Here is a 14921-nt window from a genome sequence, read left to right as displayed (position 1 = left end):
ACGAACGAAACAAGCTAACGATTTGAAACTTGGCACAGATAGTTGTTATTGATGTATGTAGGTCCATGGTATTGAGGACAAAGAAGAAACGTCCTGGTCGAACTTTCAGCCGTATATACTTGGTAAGTATGATCTGAAATTTTTGTCACTTTAAATGGGACTCTTTTTTAAATTGTATGAACTCAAATTCAAGTTAAAATTATGAAATGTACATGGTTGATATATATTGCAGCAACATAATGCGTTATATATTTTTTTAAATTTTTTTATTGTTCAAAAAAAGAAAAGAATTTTGAAATTTCTAATTTTGTATTCAACTTTCTAAATTATACACTTTCAAAAAGACCACTTTGGATGATATCAAAAGTACACTATAATTGTAAAATACTAATTCTCAACAAGTCCCAAAAGCATGAAAACATTTATATTTCGATAAAAAAAAATAAACCAGACTTATTTTAATTTGCATACGACCAAATCGGAGACCAATACAATTTTGGGGACCATCGCCAAAACCCACCAAAGGCTTGAGGATGGCGTTGCAATATTGCGTTAGAATTAAAACGTTCGGTATGAAAATTTCACTACCTGTTATGAAAATGTCTCTACCTGTTATGAAAATTTCACTACCTTACACTGATATAGCCAAGGAAAGGTACAGGGGGATATAAACTTAAGGTTTCTGGAAATATTAAGGAAAATTAGAATTTTTGAATTTTGTTTCTCAAAAAATTAAATTTACTCTTATCATTTATAATTTGATCCAAATATTTCATATCCATTAAGGCTTCATAGTTTTTTTAATTATCATAGTTTTCCAATACTTCATGTATTTCTTGTCTTAGTTTTTCCTGTATCTCAGGATGCCTAGCCAATTCGTAGAGCAAACAAGTCATGGTAGTTGATGATGTCTCAAAACCAGCAGCAAAAAATATAAAAAAAATTGTGCAGCTATTTGATCATAGGTCAAATTCATATCTCCTGATCGTCTTAATTCCATAATTAAATCAACAAAATCCCTTCTAACAATATTGTGTTTTTCTCTCTCGAACAAACCTTCCCGGACCAGACGACGGAAAAATTCTCCAACAGTTTGGGATATCTTTTGTGGCCAAAGAATTTCATAAAATTCACATAAGCATGTTTGAACAGATGCCATTTGATATTGAAGTTTTTCTACCAAATATTTTCGTACTAATCTGGCGAAATTCCGCTTGGGGATTTTTCAGGCTATTACAATCGATCCCGAGGATACAGGATCCTATAACATCTATGGTATAACGGCTATTAAGGTTATAGATATCACTCAAATTCGTGGATTCCAATGATCTCTCATAGTTTTCGGAAAATTCTTCAGCTACCGCTTTAGTCAATGCAAACATATACTTCATTTTCCCTGAAGTAAAGATGGGAGAACATTTTGCTCTCAGTGGTTTCCATTTGGATCCTTCAAGGTTGAATAAATGTTGTGATAAAAATATCCTTATTATTTTTATAAGCCATGCGACTGGTGAATTTATTGAAATCCTTGACGAGAACATTTTTTATTAATTCCAAATCCAGGTTTTGTATACACATAGATCCCTGCAACCTTTGTTCGGATCTTGAATTTGTCATAGTCCTTTTGAAAAAAAAAAAAAAATGGTGATAACGTAAACCCTTAAGATCCTTTACATGGCCCCATATGAACTGGGCTGGTAACTGCTTAACTCCCTTACGTATCCAATATCTGTATGCATAGTTCAAATACGCCAACACCAATGCCAAGTACGTTGTAATTATGGCCAGCCAAAATTTCATTTCAATTTCTGATAAAATATCCGAATTAAAGTCTTTGTATCTTAAGATAAAGGTGGGTACTGAAAATTTTCTTTGTAGATTATTTTTTGATATTAAAAGCAAACCAAAAAAATATATAAATAAATTAATATAAAATAATAACAAGTAAGGAGAGTCTAAAGTCGGGCGGGGCCGACTATATTATACCCTGCACCACTTTGTAGATCTAAATTTTCGATACCATATCACATCCGTCAAATGTGTTGGGGGCTATATATAAAGGTTTGTCCAAATACATACATTTAAATATCACTCGAAAATCAGAAAAACATATATATGGGAGCTATATATAAATCTGAACCGATTTCAACCAAATTTGGCACGCATAGCAACAATGCTAATTCTACTCCCTGTGCAAAATATCAACTAAATCAGAGTTAAAAATTGGTCTCTGTGGTCATATGAGTGTAAATCGGACGAAAGCTATATATGGGATATATATCTAAATCTGAACCGATTTCAATCAAATTTGGCACGCATAGCTATAATGCTAATTCTACTCCCTGTGCAAAATTTCAACTAAATCGGAGTTAAAAATTGGCCTCTGTGGTCATATGAGTGTAAATCGGGCGAAAGCTATATATGGGAGCTATATCTAAATCTGAAACGATTTCAACCAAATTTGGCACACTTGACTACGCTACTAATTGTACTCCTAGTGCAAAATTTCAACCAAATGTGGGCGAAACTCTGGCTTCTGGGACCATGTAAGTCCATATATATATATATACATATATATATATATATATATATATATATATATATATATATATATATATATATATATATATATATATATATATAATATATATATATATATATATATATATATATATATATATATATATATATATATATGGCTTCTGGGACCATGTAAGTCCATATATATATATATATATATATATATATATATATATATATATATATATATATATATATATATATATATATATATATATATATATATATATATATATATATATATATATATATATATATATATATATATATATATATATATATATATATATATATATATATATATATATATATATATATATATATATATATATATATATATATATATATATATATATATATATATATATATATATATATATATATATATATATATATATATATATATATATATATATATATATATATATATATATATATGTGTATATATATATATGGGAGCTATATCTAAATCTGAACCGATTTCTTCCAAAATCAATAGGGATCTATTCTGAGCCAAAACACATACTTGTGCCAAATTTGAAGTCGATTGGACTAAAACTGCGACCTAGACTTTGATTACAAAAATGTGTTCACGGACAGACGGGCATAGCTATATCGACTCAGGAGCCCACCCTGAGCATTTTTGCCAAACACACCATGAGTCTATCTCGTCTCCTTCTGGGTGTTGCAAACATATGCACTAACTTATAATACCCTGTTCCACAGTGTGGCGCAGGGTATAATAAAAACAAAACCTGTAGCCTCATAATCTGTATAGCACAATGTCAAAATCCCACAACACAACGAAATATCGATTTCAGTGAAACGTCTCAAAAGTTGACACCAACGGTCGCCTACATTTTGTCCACATTTGGGAGTTTAATTTTTAATCTCTTCATATAACAAACGTCTCACGACAATTGTCCACTTTCGGTTTTCGGAGTTTCAAAGGTTGAGCGGTTTCACTGAAAATATTTTGGTTAGGGAAAAATTCTAAGACTTTATTCGGTCTGTATGTTTTTTGTAATCACGATACAGCTTCCAATAATGGACCTATCATTCTATATTATAGCAACCTGATGTTGGGTGGAATACATATTAGCCACCCTGTAAAGGAAGGTTTTAATTAAGATTCAAATGCCAGTTAAAAATCAATACAAATCCAGTTATAAATATTTCAGCACTGGTGAAATGGCATTTCCATCATATCCGACTTTAGTCTTATCTTATATTTTTTAATTCGCCACACTGTACGTTTAAAATACGTATATTTTAGGAATAAAATTATATGTTCTATTTATAACTGCTAGAATTCAAGTTCTTTATTATTTATCTGTATTTCCTACAAAATTAAAAGAAATTTGAATAAAAAAATTATTGGGCTGCAAATTCAATATATTCAGTATAGATTGTGAGGCTAATGGTTTTTTATAACCTGGACCACTTCTACTACAGTATAGGGTATAATAAGTTTGTGCATTTGTAAGTAACGCCCAAAATTTCGTAAATCGGATTACAACTTTGACCTCTGTGGTCATATGACGGAAAATCGGATGAAAGATATATATGGGAACTATATCAAAATCTGTACCGATTTCAACCAAATTGCGAAATTTCAAGAAATTATGACCAGATCGGTGATAAATGTATATGACAGCTATATCTAACTCTGAACCGATTTTTTTTTTCAAAATCAATAGCGATTGTCTTTGAGCCAATGTAAAACTCTGTGCCAAATTTGAGGACGATCGGACTTAATCTGCGAGTTGTACTTTGCACACAAAATTACATATACAGACGGACGGACAGACAGACGGACATCGCTAAATCGACTCAGAATTTAATTCGAAGATGATCGGTATACAAAACAATGGGTGTCAGACTTTTCCTTCTTGGCGTTACATACAAATGTACAAACTCATTATACCCTGTGCCACAGTAGTTGTGAAGGGTATAAAACTTTGGCAAAATTACATTTTTTTAACAAAATTCTCTAAAAGTAATATTTTGACAAAATCTATATATATAAAATTCAATCTATGTTTGTTTATTTGTTTGTTTGTTTGTATGTTCCGAGTTGGCTCCGAAACGGCTGAACCGATTTACTTGAAACTTTCAGAGATCGTAGGGGGCGTTCATGTGGTGAAAATAGGGAACCTCATTTTTTGACACCTGATCGCGGAGGGGGGCCTCCCCTTTGTCGGACTTTTTGAAAATTGGACCAAAGTTGACCGATTTGCTTGAAATTTTCATTGAAGGTTGGGTTTGGTATCTAGACAAAGATCCGCTACTTTATATTTCGATATTTGGTGGCGGAGGGGGACCTCCCCTTTGTTCGACTTTTTTTAAAGTACAGTGAAAAAACTAAAATTCTCTAAATTATCTGAGATTTACAGAGAACATGCGGTGAGGTTATGGAATTAATATGGGGTACCTGATGGTTTCATATGTGGACGGGGAGGGGGACCTCCCCCTTGCCCTACTTTTTTAAACTTGGAACAAAATTATGCGATTTGCTTGAAATTTTCATTGAATGTTGGGGTTGGCATCTAGACAAAAATCCGCTACATTATTTTTCGATATTTGGTCGGGGAGGGGGACCACCCCTTTGTCCGACTTTTTTTTAAAGTACAGTGACAACAAAACTAAACTCCCCCAACTGAAATTTTACGGAAAAAATGGATGAGGTAATGAAATTTATATCAGGTTCCTGATTTTTTAATAAAAATAAAAGGGCATAGGGAGACATCCGCTTCTCTTAAGTAACTACATAGAGAGAATCAATTAAACTTTACCCAGTTACTTGAAATTTACAGAGGACTGGGTGGAGGTTACGATATTAATAGTTGATACCTGATTTCGTGATATTTGGACGGAAGAGAGACCGCCCCTTTAGGCTTATAATTTGCTTGACATTTTCTGGGACGTTTACAAAAGAGACGCTACATCACTTTTCGATATTTGGTCGGGGAGTAGGTCCTCCTCTAAAACTGCAAAAAAAAACAAAAATTCTTAAGTTTTCTTGAAATTTACAAAGGCAGTGGAGGAAGGTTATGAACGAAGGAAAGTTTCAAGAATTGTCAGGGAAGGTTAGGGGTGCTATTCACTACGTTGTTTGTCGATATTGTATCAGGGAAAGTGACGTCCCTTTGAAATTTACAGGGAACGTGGGAGGAGGTGATTAAATTTATACATGATTTTTAAATTAGTCTATGATTTTTCGATATCTGGTTGGGGAAGGGGAAAATTGAAATAAACTTTGTCGATTTACTTCGATAGAATTTATAGGGACCATTGAGTAGTTATGAAATTATGTTAATATATTGTACGTGATAGTCCGATATCAGGCCAGAGTGGAGCGATGGTGGGGAGAGGGTTCCCTTTTGTCCATTTTTTTCCTAAATTGAAAGTAGAGGGTTTTCCGTAAATGGGAATTTTATGATTTTTGCACAGGCTTCTGCCAGACTTCTTTTTAGTAAAGAACTTAAATTAACATGAAATTGTCAGAGGGGGCATCATTTTCCAACATTTTAGCAAATGTTAATGTGGTAAAATTGTTTACTACTTTTGCTTTTTCCGATTTATTAGATGGGAAATAGTAATTCTTTGTATGTTATTATAATATAGTGCTTAATTTTTAGATATGTTGAGGAGAAGGATAGCTTTCATTGACAAACCACACTTAAAATTCACAAGAAATGTAGAAGTTTGTCCAACTACTTGAATACAGAACATTTTTTAAGACGAACCATTTTACATATGCATATCCGCCGTATTTGTACCTATGAACGAAAGGGCAAGTAGTCCGATTTGTTTGAAAGAATTCAAATCTTTTCGAATTTTTTTTTTCAGCACGAAGAATATGGTTGACTAAGTTAACGCAAAATGTTCCTACAAATACGCTTCGGAAGGCGCAGCGAAGCGAGCCGGGTTACGCTAGTGTTCTATAGAAATTAAATTTTGACAAAATTTTCTATAAAAATAAAATTTAGACAAAATTTTCTATAGAAATAAAATTTTGACAAAATTGTCTATAGAAATAAAATTTTGACAAAATTTTGACAAGATTTTCTATAGAAATAAAATTTTGACAAAATTTTGTATAGAAATAAAATTTTGACAAATTGTTTTATAGAAATAAAATTGTGTCTAAATTTTTTATAAAAATAAAATTTGCTATAGAAATAAAACTTTGACAAACATTTCTATAGAAACAAAATGTTGACAAAATTTTCCATAGAGATAAAATGTTAACAAAATTTTCCATAGAAATAAAATTTTGACAAAATTGCTATATAAATTTTCTATTTTTAACGAAATTTTCGTATAAAAATAAAATTTTTACAAAATTTTTCATAAAAAAAAATTGAAAAAATTTTGTATAGAAATAAAATTTTGTAAAATTTTCCATAGAAATACAATTTTCTATACAAATAAAATTTTGATAAAATTTTCTATAGAAATAACATTTTAACAAAATTTTTTATAAAAATAATATTTTGACAAAATTGTCTATAAAAATAAAATTTTGACAAAATTTTCTATAGAAATAAAATTTTAACAAAATTTTCTATAGAACTAAATTTTGACAAAATTTTTTATAGAAATAAAATTTAAAAAAATTTTTTATAGAAATAAAATTTTAACAAAATATTCTATAGAAATAAACTTGTTCATAGAAGTAAAATCTTGAGAAAATTTTCTATAGAAATAAAATATTGTCCATAGAAGTAAAAATTTTCTATAGAAATAAAATTTTGTCGTAAGACGTTTGCTATATAACGACGCTAAAAATTAACCTCCAAAATGTGGACAAAATATAGTCGACCGTAAGTGTCCACTTTTGAGAGATTTCTTTAAAATCGATATTTTGATGTGTTACAAACAGAATAAAATTTTATTATATCTCCATTCCCGTTCTAGGGTGATGGCTATAAAAAAATTGTGCTAAATTTTGAAATTGTGTTGTATAGATTGTAAGGCTACAGGTTTTATTTTATATTAGTTTATTTATTTATTGTTTTTTTGTTTTTAATATCAAAAAAATCAGTCTGAAAGCTATTGTTCAGTACCCACATTTATCTGAAGATACAAAGACCTTAATTCGGATATTTTTATCAGAAATTGAAATGAAATTTTGGCTGGCCATAACTTCAACATGCTTGGCATTGGTGTTGACGTATTTGAACTATGCATACAGATATTGGAGTCGTAAGGGAGTTAAGCAGTTACCAACTCATTTGATATGGGGCCATGTAAAGGATCTTAAGAGTTTACATTATCAACAAATTTTACAAAAGGTCTATGATAAATTCAAGGCTCAAACAAAAGTTGCAGGAATCTATGTGTATACGAAACCCGTGGCAGTAATTCTCGATTTGGAAACAATAAAAAATGTTCTCATCAAGGATTTCAATAAATTCACCAGTCGTATGGCTTATAAAAATAATAAGGATATTTTATCACAACATTTATTCAATCTTGAAGGATCCAAATGGAGACCATTGAGAACAAAATTTTCTCCCATCTTTACTTCGGGGAAAATGAAATATATGTTTGCATTGACTAAAGCGGTAGCTGAAGAATTTTCCGAAACCTATGAGAGATCATTGGAATCATCGCATTTGATTGATATCTACAACCTTAATAGCCGTTATACCATAGATGTTATAGGATCCTGTATCCTCGGGTTCGATTGTAATAGCCTGAAAAATCCCCAAGCTGAATTTCGCCAGATTAGTACGAAAATATTTGGTAGAAAAAATTTCAATATTAAATGGCATCTTTTCAAACAAACTTATGTGAATTTTATGAAATTCTTTGGCCACAAAAGATATCCCAAACTGTTGGAGGATTTTTTCCGTCGTCTGGTCCGGGAAGGTTTGTTCGAGAGAGAAAAACACAATATTCTTAGAAGGGATTTTGTGGATTTAATTTTGGAATTAAGAAGATCGGGAGATATGAATTTGACCTATGATCAAATAGCTGCACAATTTTTTATATTTTTTGCTGCGGGTTTTGAGACATCATCAACTACCATGACTTGTTTGCTCTACGAATTGGCTAGGCATCCTGAGATACAGGAAAAACTAAGACAAGAAATACATGAAGTATTGGAAAACTATGATAATCAAATAACTTATGAAGCCTTAATGGATATGAAATATTTGGATCAAGTTATAAATGGTAAGAGCGAATCAAAGATTTTTTAGAAACAAAATTAAAAATTCAAATTTTATTTATTTTTCGTAGAAACCTTACGTTTATATCCCCCTCTACCTTTCCTGCAGCGTATGACCACCGATACAGCAAAAATTGGCGATCTCACTTTACCGCAAGGTAGTGAAATTTTCATACCAGTTTGGGCCATTCATCATGATCCTGAGATATATCCAAAACCTTTTGAATTTCAACCAGAACGTTTTAATCCCCACGCAATAATGCAACGCCATCCTCAAGCCTTTTTGGGTTTTGGTGATGGCCCCCGAAATTGTATTGGTCTACGATTTGGTCGTATGCAAACTAAAATAGGTCTCGTTTCAATTTTATCGAAATATAAATTCTCCCAAGCTCCTGAGACTTGTCGAGAATTGGAATTTTCCAATCATAGTGTGGTTTTGATATCATCCAAAGTGCTTCTTTTGAAAGTGGATCGATTGGAAAATTGAATAAAAATTAAATAAAGTAACTTGCTAAATAGAAAATAAGAGAAATATTATATTGACCTTATATGATATATTGACTTTTAAATTTAAGTTTATAATATTAAGGATAATTTGTTTTTTGCAATAAAATCAAGATTTCGAAGATTTATTATATTGCGCCGATTTCCAAAATAAAAACAAGTATATACGGCCGTAAGTTCGGCCAGGCCGAATCTTATGTACACTCCACCATGGATTGCGTAGAAACTTCTACGAAACTCTGTCATCCAAAATTTCCAACTCACATGGTTGATAAATATCATATACTACCACCACGTACCAAATTTCAACCAGATCGGATGAATATTGCTTCTCCAAAAGGCACCGGAGGTCAAATCTGGGGATCGGTTTATATGGGAGCTATATATTATTATGGACTGAGAGGAACCAATTCCTGCATGGTTGTTGGATACCCAATACTAACATTACGTACCAAATTTCAACCGCATGGGAAGAAGTTTGCTCTTCCAAAGTGCTCCGGAGGTCAAATCTGGGGATCGGTTAATATGGGGGCTATATATAATTATGGACCGATATCGACCAATTTTTGCATGAGTGTTTGAGGCCATATATTAACATCACGTACCAAATTTCAACTGAATCAGATGAATTTTGGTCTTCCAAGAGGCTCCGGAAGTCAAATCTGGTGATCGGTTTATATGGGGGCTATATATAATTATGGACCGATATGGACCAATTTTTGCACGGTTATTAGAGACCATATACTAACACCAAGTACCAAATTTCAGCCGGATCGGATTAAATTTTCGTTTCTTAGAGGCTCCGCAAGCCAAATCGGGGGATCGGTTTATATGGGGGCTATATATAATTATAGACCGATATGGACGAATTTTTGCATGGTTTTTAGAGACCATATACTAACACCATGTATCAAATTTCAGCCGGATCGGATGAAATTTGCTTCTCTTAGAGGCTCCGCAAGCCAAATCGGGGGGTCGGTTTATATGGGGGCTATACGTAAAAGTGGACCGATATGGCCCAGTTGCAATACCGTCCGACCTACATCAATAACAACTACTTGTGCCAAGTTTCAAGTCGATAGCTTGTTTCGTTCGGAAGTTAGTGTGATTTCAACAGACGGACGGACGGACGGACGGACGGACGGACGGACGGACGGACATGCTCAGATCAACTCAGAATTTCACCACGACCCAGAATATATATACTTTATGGGGTCTTAGATCAATATTTCGATGTGTTACAAACGGAATGACAAAGTTAATATACCCCCCATCTTATGGTGGAGGGTATAAAAATCCTAACAAAAATTCGGAAATTAATGGAAATTTCCCAACAAATTCCTAAATCCCTAACTCAAATCTCGTCCGTATTCACGAAAAAATATCACAAATTTGGAGAAATATCTCCAATACTGGCAACACTGCCTCCAGCAAACCCAGAGAGAATAAAAACACAAGAGAACGAAAAGCGCTCTTCTACAAAAACAACAAATGTCAACCGTATAAATGTCGCACAATGCCAGCAGCTTTGGTATTATCGACGTTGCGGTCGAAGCGCTGTTTTGATAAATTCTTTATAAAGACATCGGCAGTTATAGTTTCAAATTGTCTGCCAAAAATGTAATACAATGAACCGAATTATATAAAAGAACATTTGTTATTAGCAAGTAGGTTCTAAATCTTATATTCCTTGCGTTTCGTAAAGCCGGCAGAGAACTGAACTGGGTGACGTCGACGCAAACTGTATGATATAAGCAGTGTTGCCAGGTAATTTTTGATTCTTCCCCCCAAATCGTAAGAAAAAAAAACCCCTAAATTGGTCTATACTTTTTTCAAAAACCCCCAAAAATTTTAAGTATGTAAATAGTATAAAAAGAGACCCAAAATTTCGTTAAAAATCCTGTAGTGATACACTTTAAAAATTAAATTTAACACAAATATATAAACTGAAAGAAGATTTTTTCTGAGGAACACAATTTTAGACAAAATAAGTTTTTTTATGCTAAAAATTTTCTTTTGAAGTAAATAAAAATAATTAGATAAAATCATTACACCACTTGTCACAAATTCGGGTTCGATTCCTGCTTCGACCGAACACCAAAAATTTTTCAGTGGTGGATTATCCCACCTCAGTAATGCTGGTGACATTTCTGAGTGTTTCAAAGCTTCTCTAAGTAGTTTCACTGCAATGTGGAACGCGTTCGGACTCGGCTATAAAAAGGAAGTACCCTTACATTGAGCTTAACATGGAATCGGGCAGTGATAAGAGAGAAGTTAATCAATGTGGTATCACAACGGACTGAATAGTCTAAGTGAGCCTGATACATCGGGCTGCCACCTAACATAACCATGTTTTTAATTGTATCAAATATTAAAAATGCCCCTCCAACAGATGCGTTTAAAAAAGAATGTCATTGCATACTTGCTTGTATTTAGGAACATGGGTTGACTTCCCTTATTTTTTGTTCTCAAAATTCATGCCAGAATTGTTCCAAATCTTGTTGAGAATTGCTCCACTTTATAAGATCTAAGATATTTTTTTTACCCCCAAATAAATGTTACCCCCAAAAACCCCCCTAAACGTGTAAAAAACCCCTAAATTTGAGGCGAAAACCCCCAACCTAGCAACACTGGAGAAATTTTCCTCATGACTGCCACCTACTGATGCAGCTTCGCTTCACAGTTTCGTCCCATTGTATTTTATTCTCTCTGGCAAACCCATAAAAGGAACACACATTCATGACTAAAATTAAAATTCAACATCTTTACAAGATATTAGAAAACGAGTACAAATCAAGTCATGTGTGTGTGTCTTTGCTAATGCAATTTTCATTTGGTTAATGTCCCTGCTGCAAGAAGCTGCAATAAAACAAATTTCGTTCAATTGCTTCCATGGTTGTTGAACGAGCTATCCACTAACATAGGAAACAACAAATTTGACGAAGGTGGTTTAGTACTATGGGGCAGGGTTGTATTTCATCATTTGTGCTAATTGGGGTTCACAATGTTTTTTGTTCACATTCCTATATTTACTACAAAACGGTATAAGTGATGGTTCATAGTACTCACAAGTATATACGGCCGTAAGTTCGGCCAGGCCGAAGCTTATGTACCCTCCACCATGGATTGCGTAGATACTTCTACTGATGACTGCCATCCACAATCGAATTACTGGGTTGCGGTAACACCTGCCGATGGCAAGGTATCTTAAAACTTACTAACACCGTCTTCTAAATTACAGGTAGTCCATACGTAGTAATTTTTAAACTAAAAAAGTCCGATAAAATACGTATATAATTAAGTTTAAAGTTTCTATAGAAATAAAATTTTTACAAAATTTTCTATAGAAATAAAATTTTGACAAAATTTTATATAGAAATAAAATTTTGACAATGTTTTCCATAAAAATAAAATTTTGGTAGATTATTTTTGGCTCGAGTGGCAACCATGAATATGAACCGATATGGACCAATTTTTGTGTGATTGGGGATCGGCTATATATAACTATAGACCGATATGGACCAATTTTGGCATGGATATTAGCGGCCTTATACTAACATCACGTTGCAAATTTCAACCGGATCGGATGAATTTTGCTCCTCCAAGATGCTCCGGAGATCAAATCTGGGGAACGGTTTATATGGGGGCTATATATAATTATGGACCGATATGGACCAATTCTTGCGTGTTTGTTAGAGACCACATTCTAACACCATGTTCCAAATTTCAACGGGATCGGATGAATTTTGCTCATCCAAGAGGCTCCGGAGGACAAATCTGGGAATCGATTTATATGGGGGCTATATATAATTATGGACCGATATGGACCAATTTTTGCATGGTCTTTAGAGAACATATACCAACACCATGTACCAAATTTTAGCCGGATCGGATGAAATTTGCTTCTCTTAGAGGCTCCGCAAGCCAAATCGGGGGATCGGTTTATATGGGGGCTATATATAATTATTGACCGATGTGGACCAATTTTTGCATGGTTGTTAGAGACCATATACTAACATCATGTTCCAAATTTCAGCCGGTTTTTTGTCAAAGCTTTATTTCAATAGAAAATTTAACAAAATTTTATTACTATAAAATTTTTTTCAAAATTTTGTTATTTGCATAGTAATTTTGTCAACATTTTATTGCTATGGAAAATTTCCTCAGAATTTTATTTCTAAAGAGAATTTACTCAATATTTTCTTCTAAAGAACATTTTCTCAAAATTTCTTAAGAAAATTTTAGCAAGATTTTATTTTTATAAAAAATTTGATCAAAACTTTTCTTTTTATGGAAAAGTTGGTCAAAAAAAAATATTTCTATTGAAAATTTGATCAAAATTTTATTTCTTAAAAAAATGTTGTGGAAATTTATTTCTATAGAAAATTATGTCAAAATTATATTTCTATTGAAAATTTTGTCAAAATTTTATTTATATACAAAAGGTTGTCAAAGTTTTATTTCTATAGAAAATTTTGTCAAAATTTTATTTCTGTAGAAAATTTTGCCAAAATTTTATTTTTATAGAAAATTTTGTCAAAATTTTATTTCTATAGAAAATTTTGTCAACATTTTATTTCTATCGAAAATTTTGTCAAAATGTTATTTCTATCGAAAATGTTGTCAAAATGTTATTTCCAAAAAAAAATTGTCAAAAATTAGCTCTACAGACAATTTTTTTCTAAATTTTAGTTCTATAGAAAATTTTGTCAAAATTTTATTTCTATAGAAAAATATATCAGCACTGTATTTCTGTAGACAATTTTGACCAAAATGTATTTCTATATATAGAAAATTGAAGTACCTCTTAGTTGGAGCGGTAGTTCTTTAAAAAACTACCAAAACATCAAGAATTCTACCAATCCAACTACCATTTTTAGTATAATTCTACCAACTGTGGAAACCGTGCTTGGAGCCACCGTGTTGTAAGAACATAAAATGTTCTCAAAATTTTATAGAAATTTTTGTCAGAATTTTATTTCTATAGAAACTTTTGTCAAAATTTTATTTCTATAGAAAATTTGTCAAAATTTTATTTCCATAGAAAATTTTTTTAAAAATTTTACTTCTTTAGAAAATTTTGTCAAAATTTTATTTCTATAGAAAATTTTGTCAAAATTTTATTTCTATAGAAAATTTTGTCAAAATTTTATTTCTATAGAAATTTTTGTCAAAATTTTATTTCTATAGAAAAGTTTGCCAAAATTATTAATATAGAAAACTTTGTCCTGCAGACATTTTTTTATTATTTCATTTCCATAGAAGAATTGGTCAATACTTTTTTTCTATGGAAAATTTTCTCAAAGTTTAATTTCTATAGAAGATTTTGTCAAAATTTTATTTCTATAGAAAATTTTGTCAAAATTTTATTTCTATAGAAAATTTTGTCAAAATTTTATTTTTATCGAAGATTTTGTCTAAATGTTATTTCTATAGAAAATTTTGTCAAAAAATTAGTTCTACAGAATTTTTTTCTAAATTTTAGTTCTATAGAAACTTTTGTCAAAATTTTATTTCTATAGAAAAATATGTCAGCACTTTATTTCTGTAGACAATTTTGACCAAATTGTATTTCTATATATAGAAAAATGAAGTATCTCTTAGTTGGAGAGGTAGTTTTTTAAAAATCTACCAAAACATCAAGAATTCTACCAAA

The 14921-nt window shown here is 31.6% G+C and overlaps 1 protein-coding gene and 1 pseudogene across 1 annotated transcript; one reads left to right on the top strand and one right to left on the bottom strand.

The window, feature by feature from the left end:
• LOC142224473 (putative cytochrome P450 6a13) overlaps window positions 1–1282 on the bottom strand; it is a 32606-nt pseudogene extending 31324 nt beyond the window's left edge.
• Window positions 1283–7386: 6104 nt separating this feature from the next.
• Window positions 7387–9248, top strand: LOC142224472 (putative cytochrome P450 6a14). The gene is made up of 3 exons (XM_075294245.1): window positions 7387–7409; window positions 7631–8766; window positions 8833–9248. Exons 1-3 carry the CDS (start codon window positions 7387–7389, stop codon window positions 9246–9248), a joined length of 1575 nt encoding a protein of 524 aa, XP_075150360.1.
• The last annotated feature ends 5673 nt before the right edge of the window (window positions 9249–14921 follow it).

Source organism: Haematobia irritans, chromosome 2 (assembly GCF_050003625.1).
Source record: "Haematobia irritans isolate KBUSLIRL chromosome 2, ASM5000362v1, whole genome shotgun sequence".
NCBI classification, from domain to species: Eukaryota; Metazoa; Arthropoda; class Insecta; order Diptera; family Muscidae; genus Haematobia; species Haematobia irritans.
Note: the sequence above shows the minus strand (reverse complement) of the source record. Positions and strands in the feature narration are given on the sequence as shown.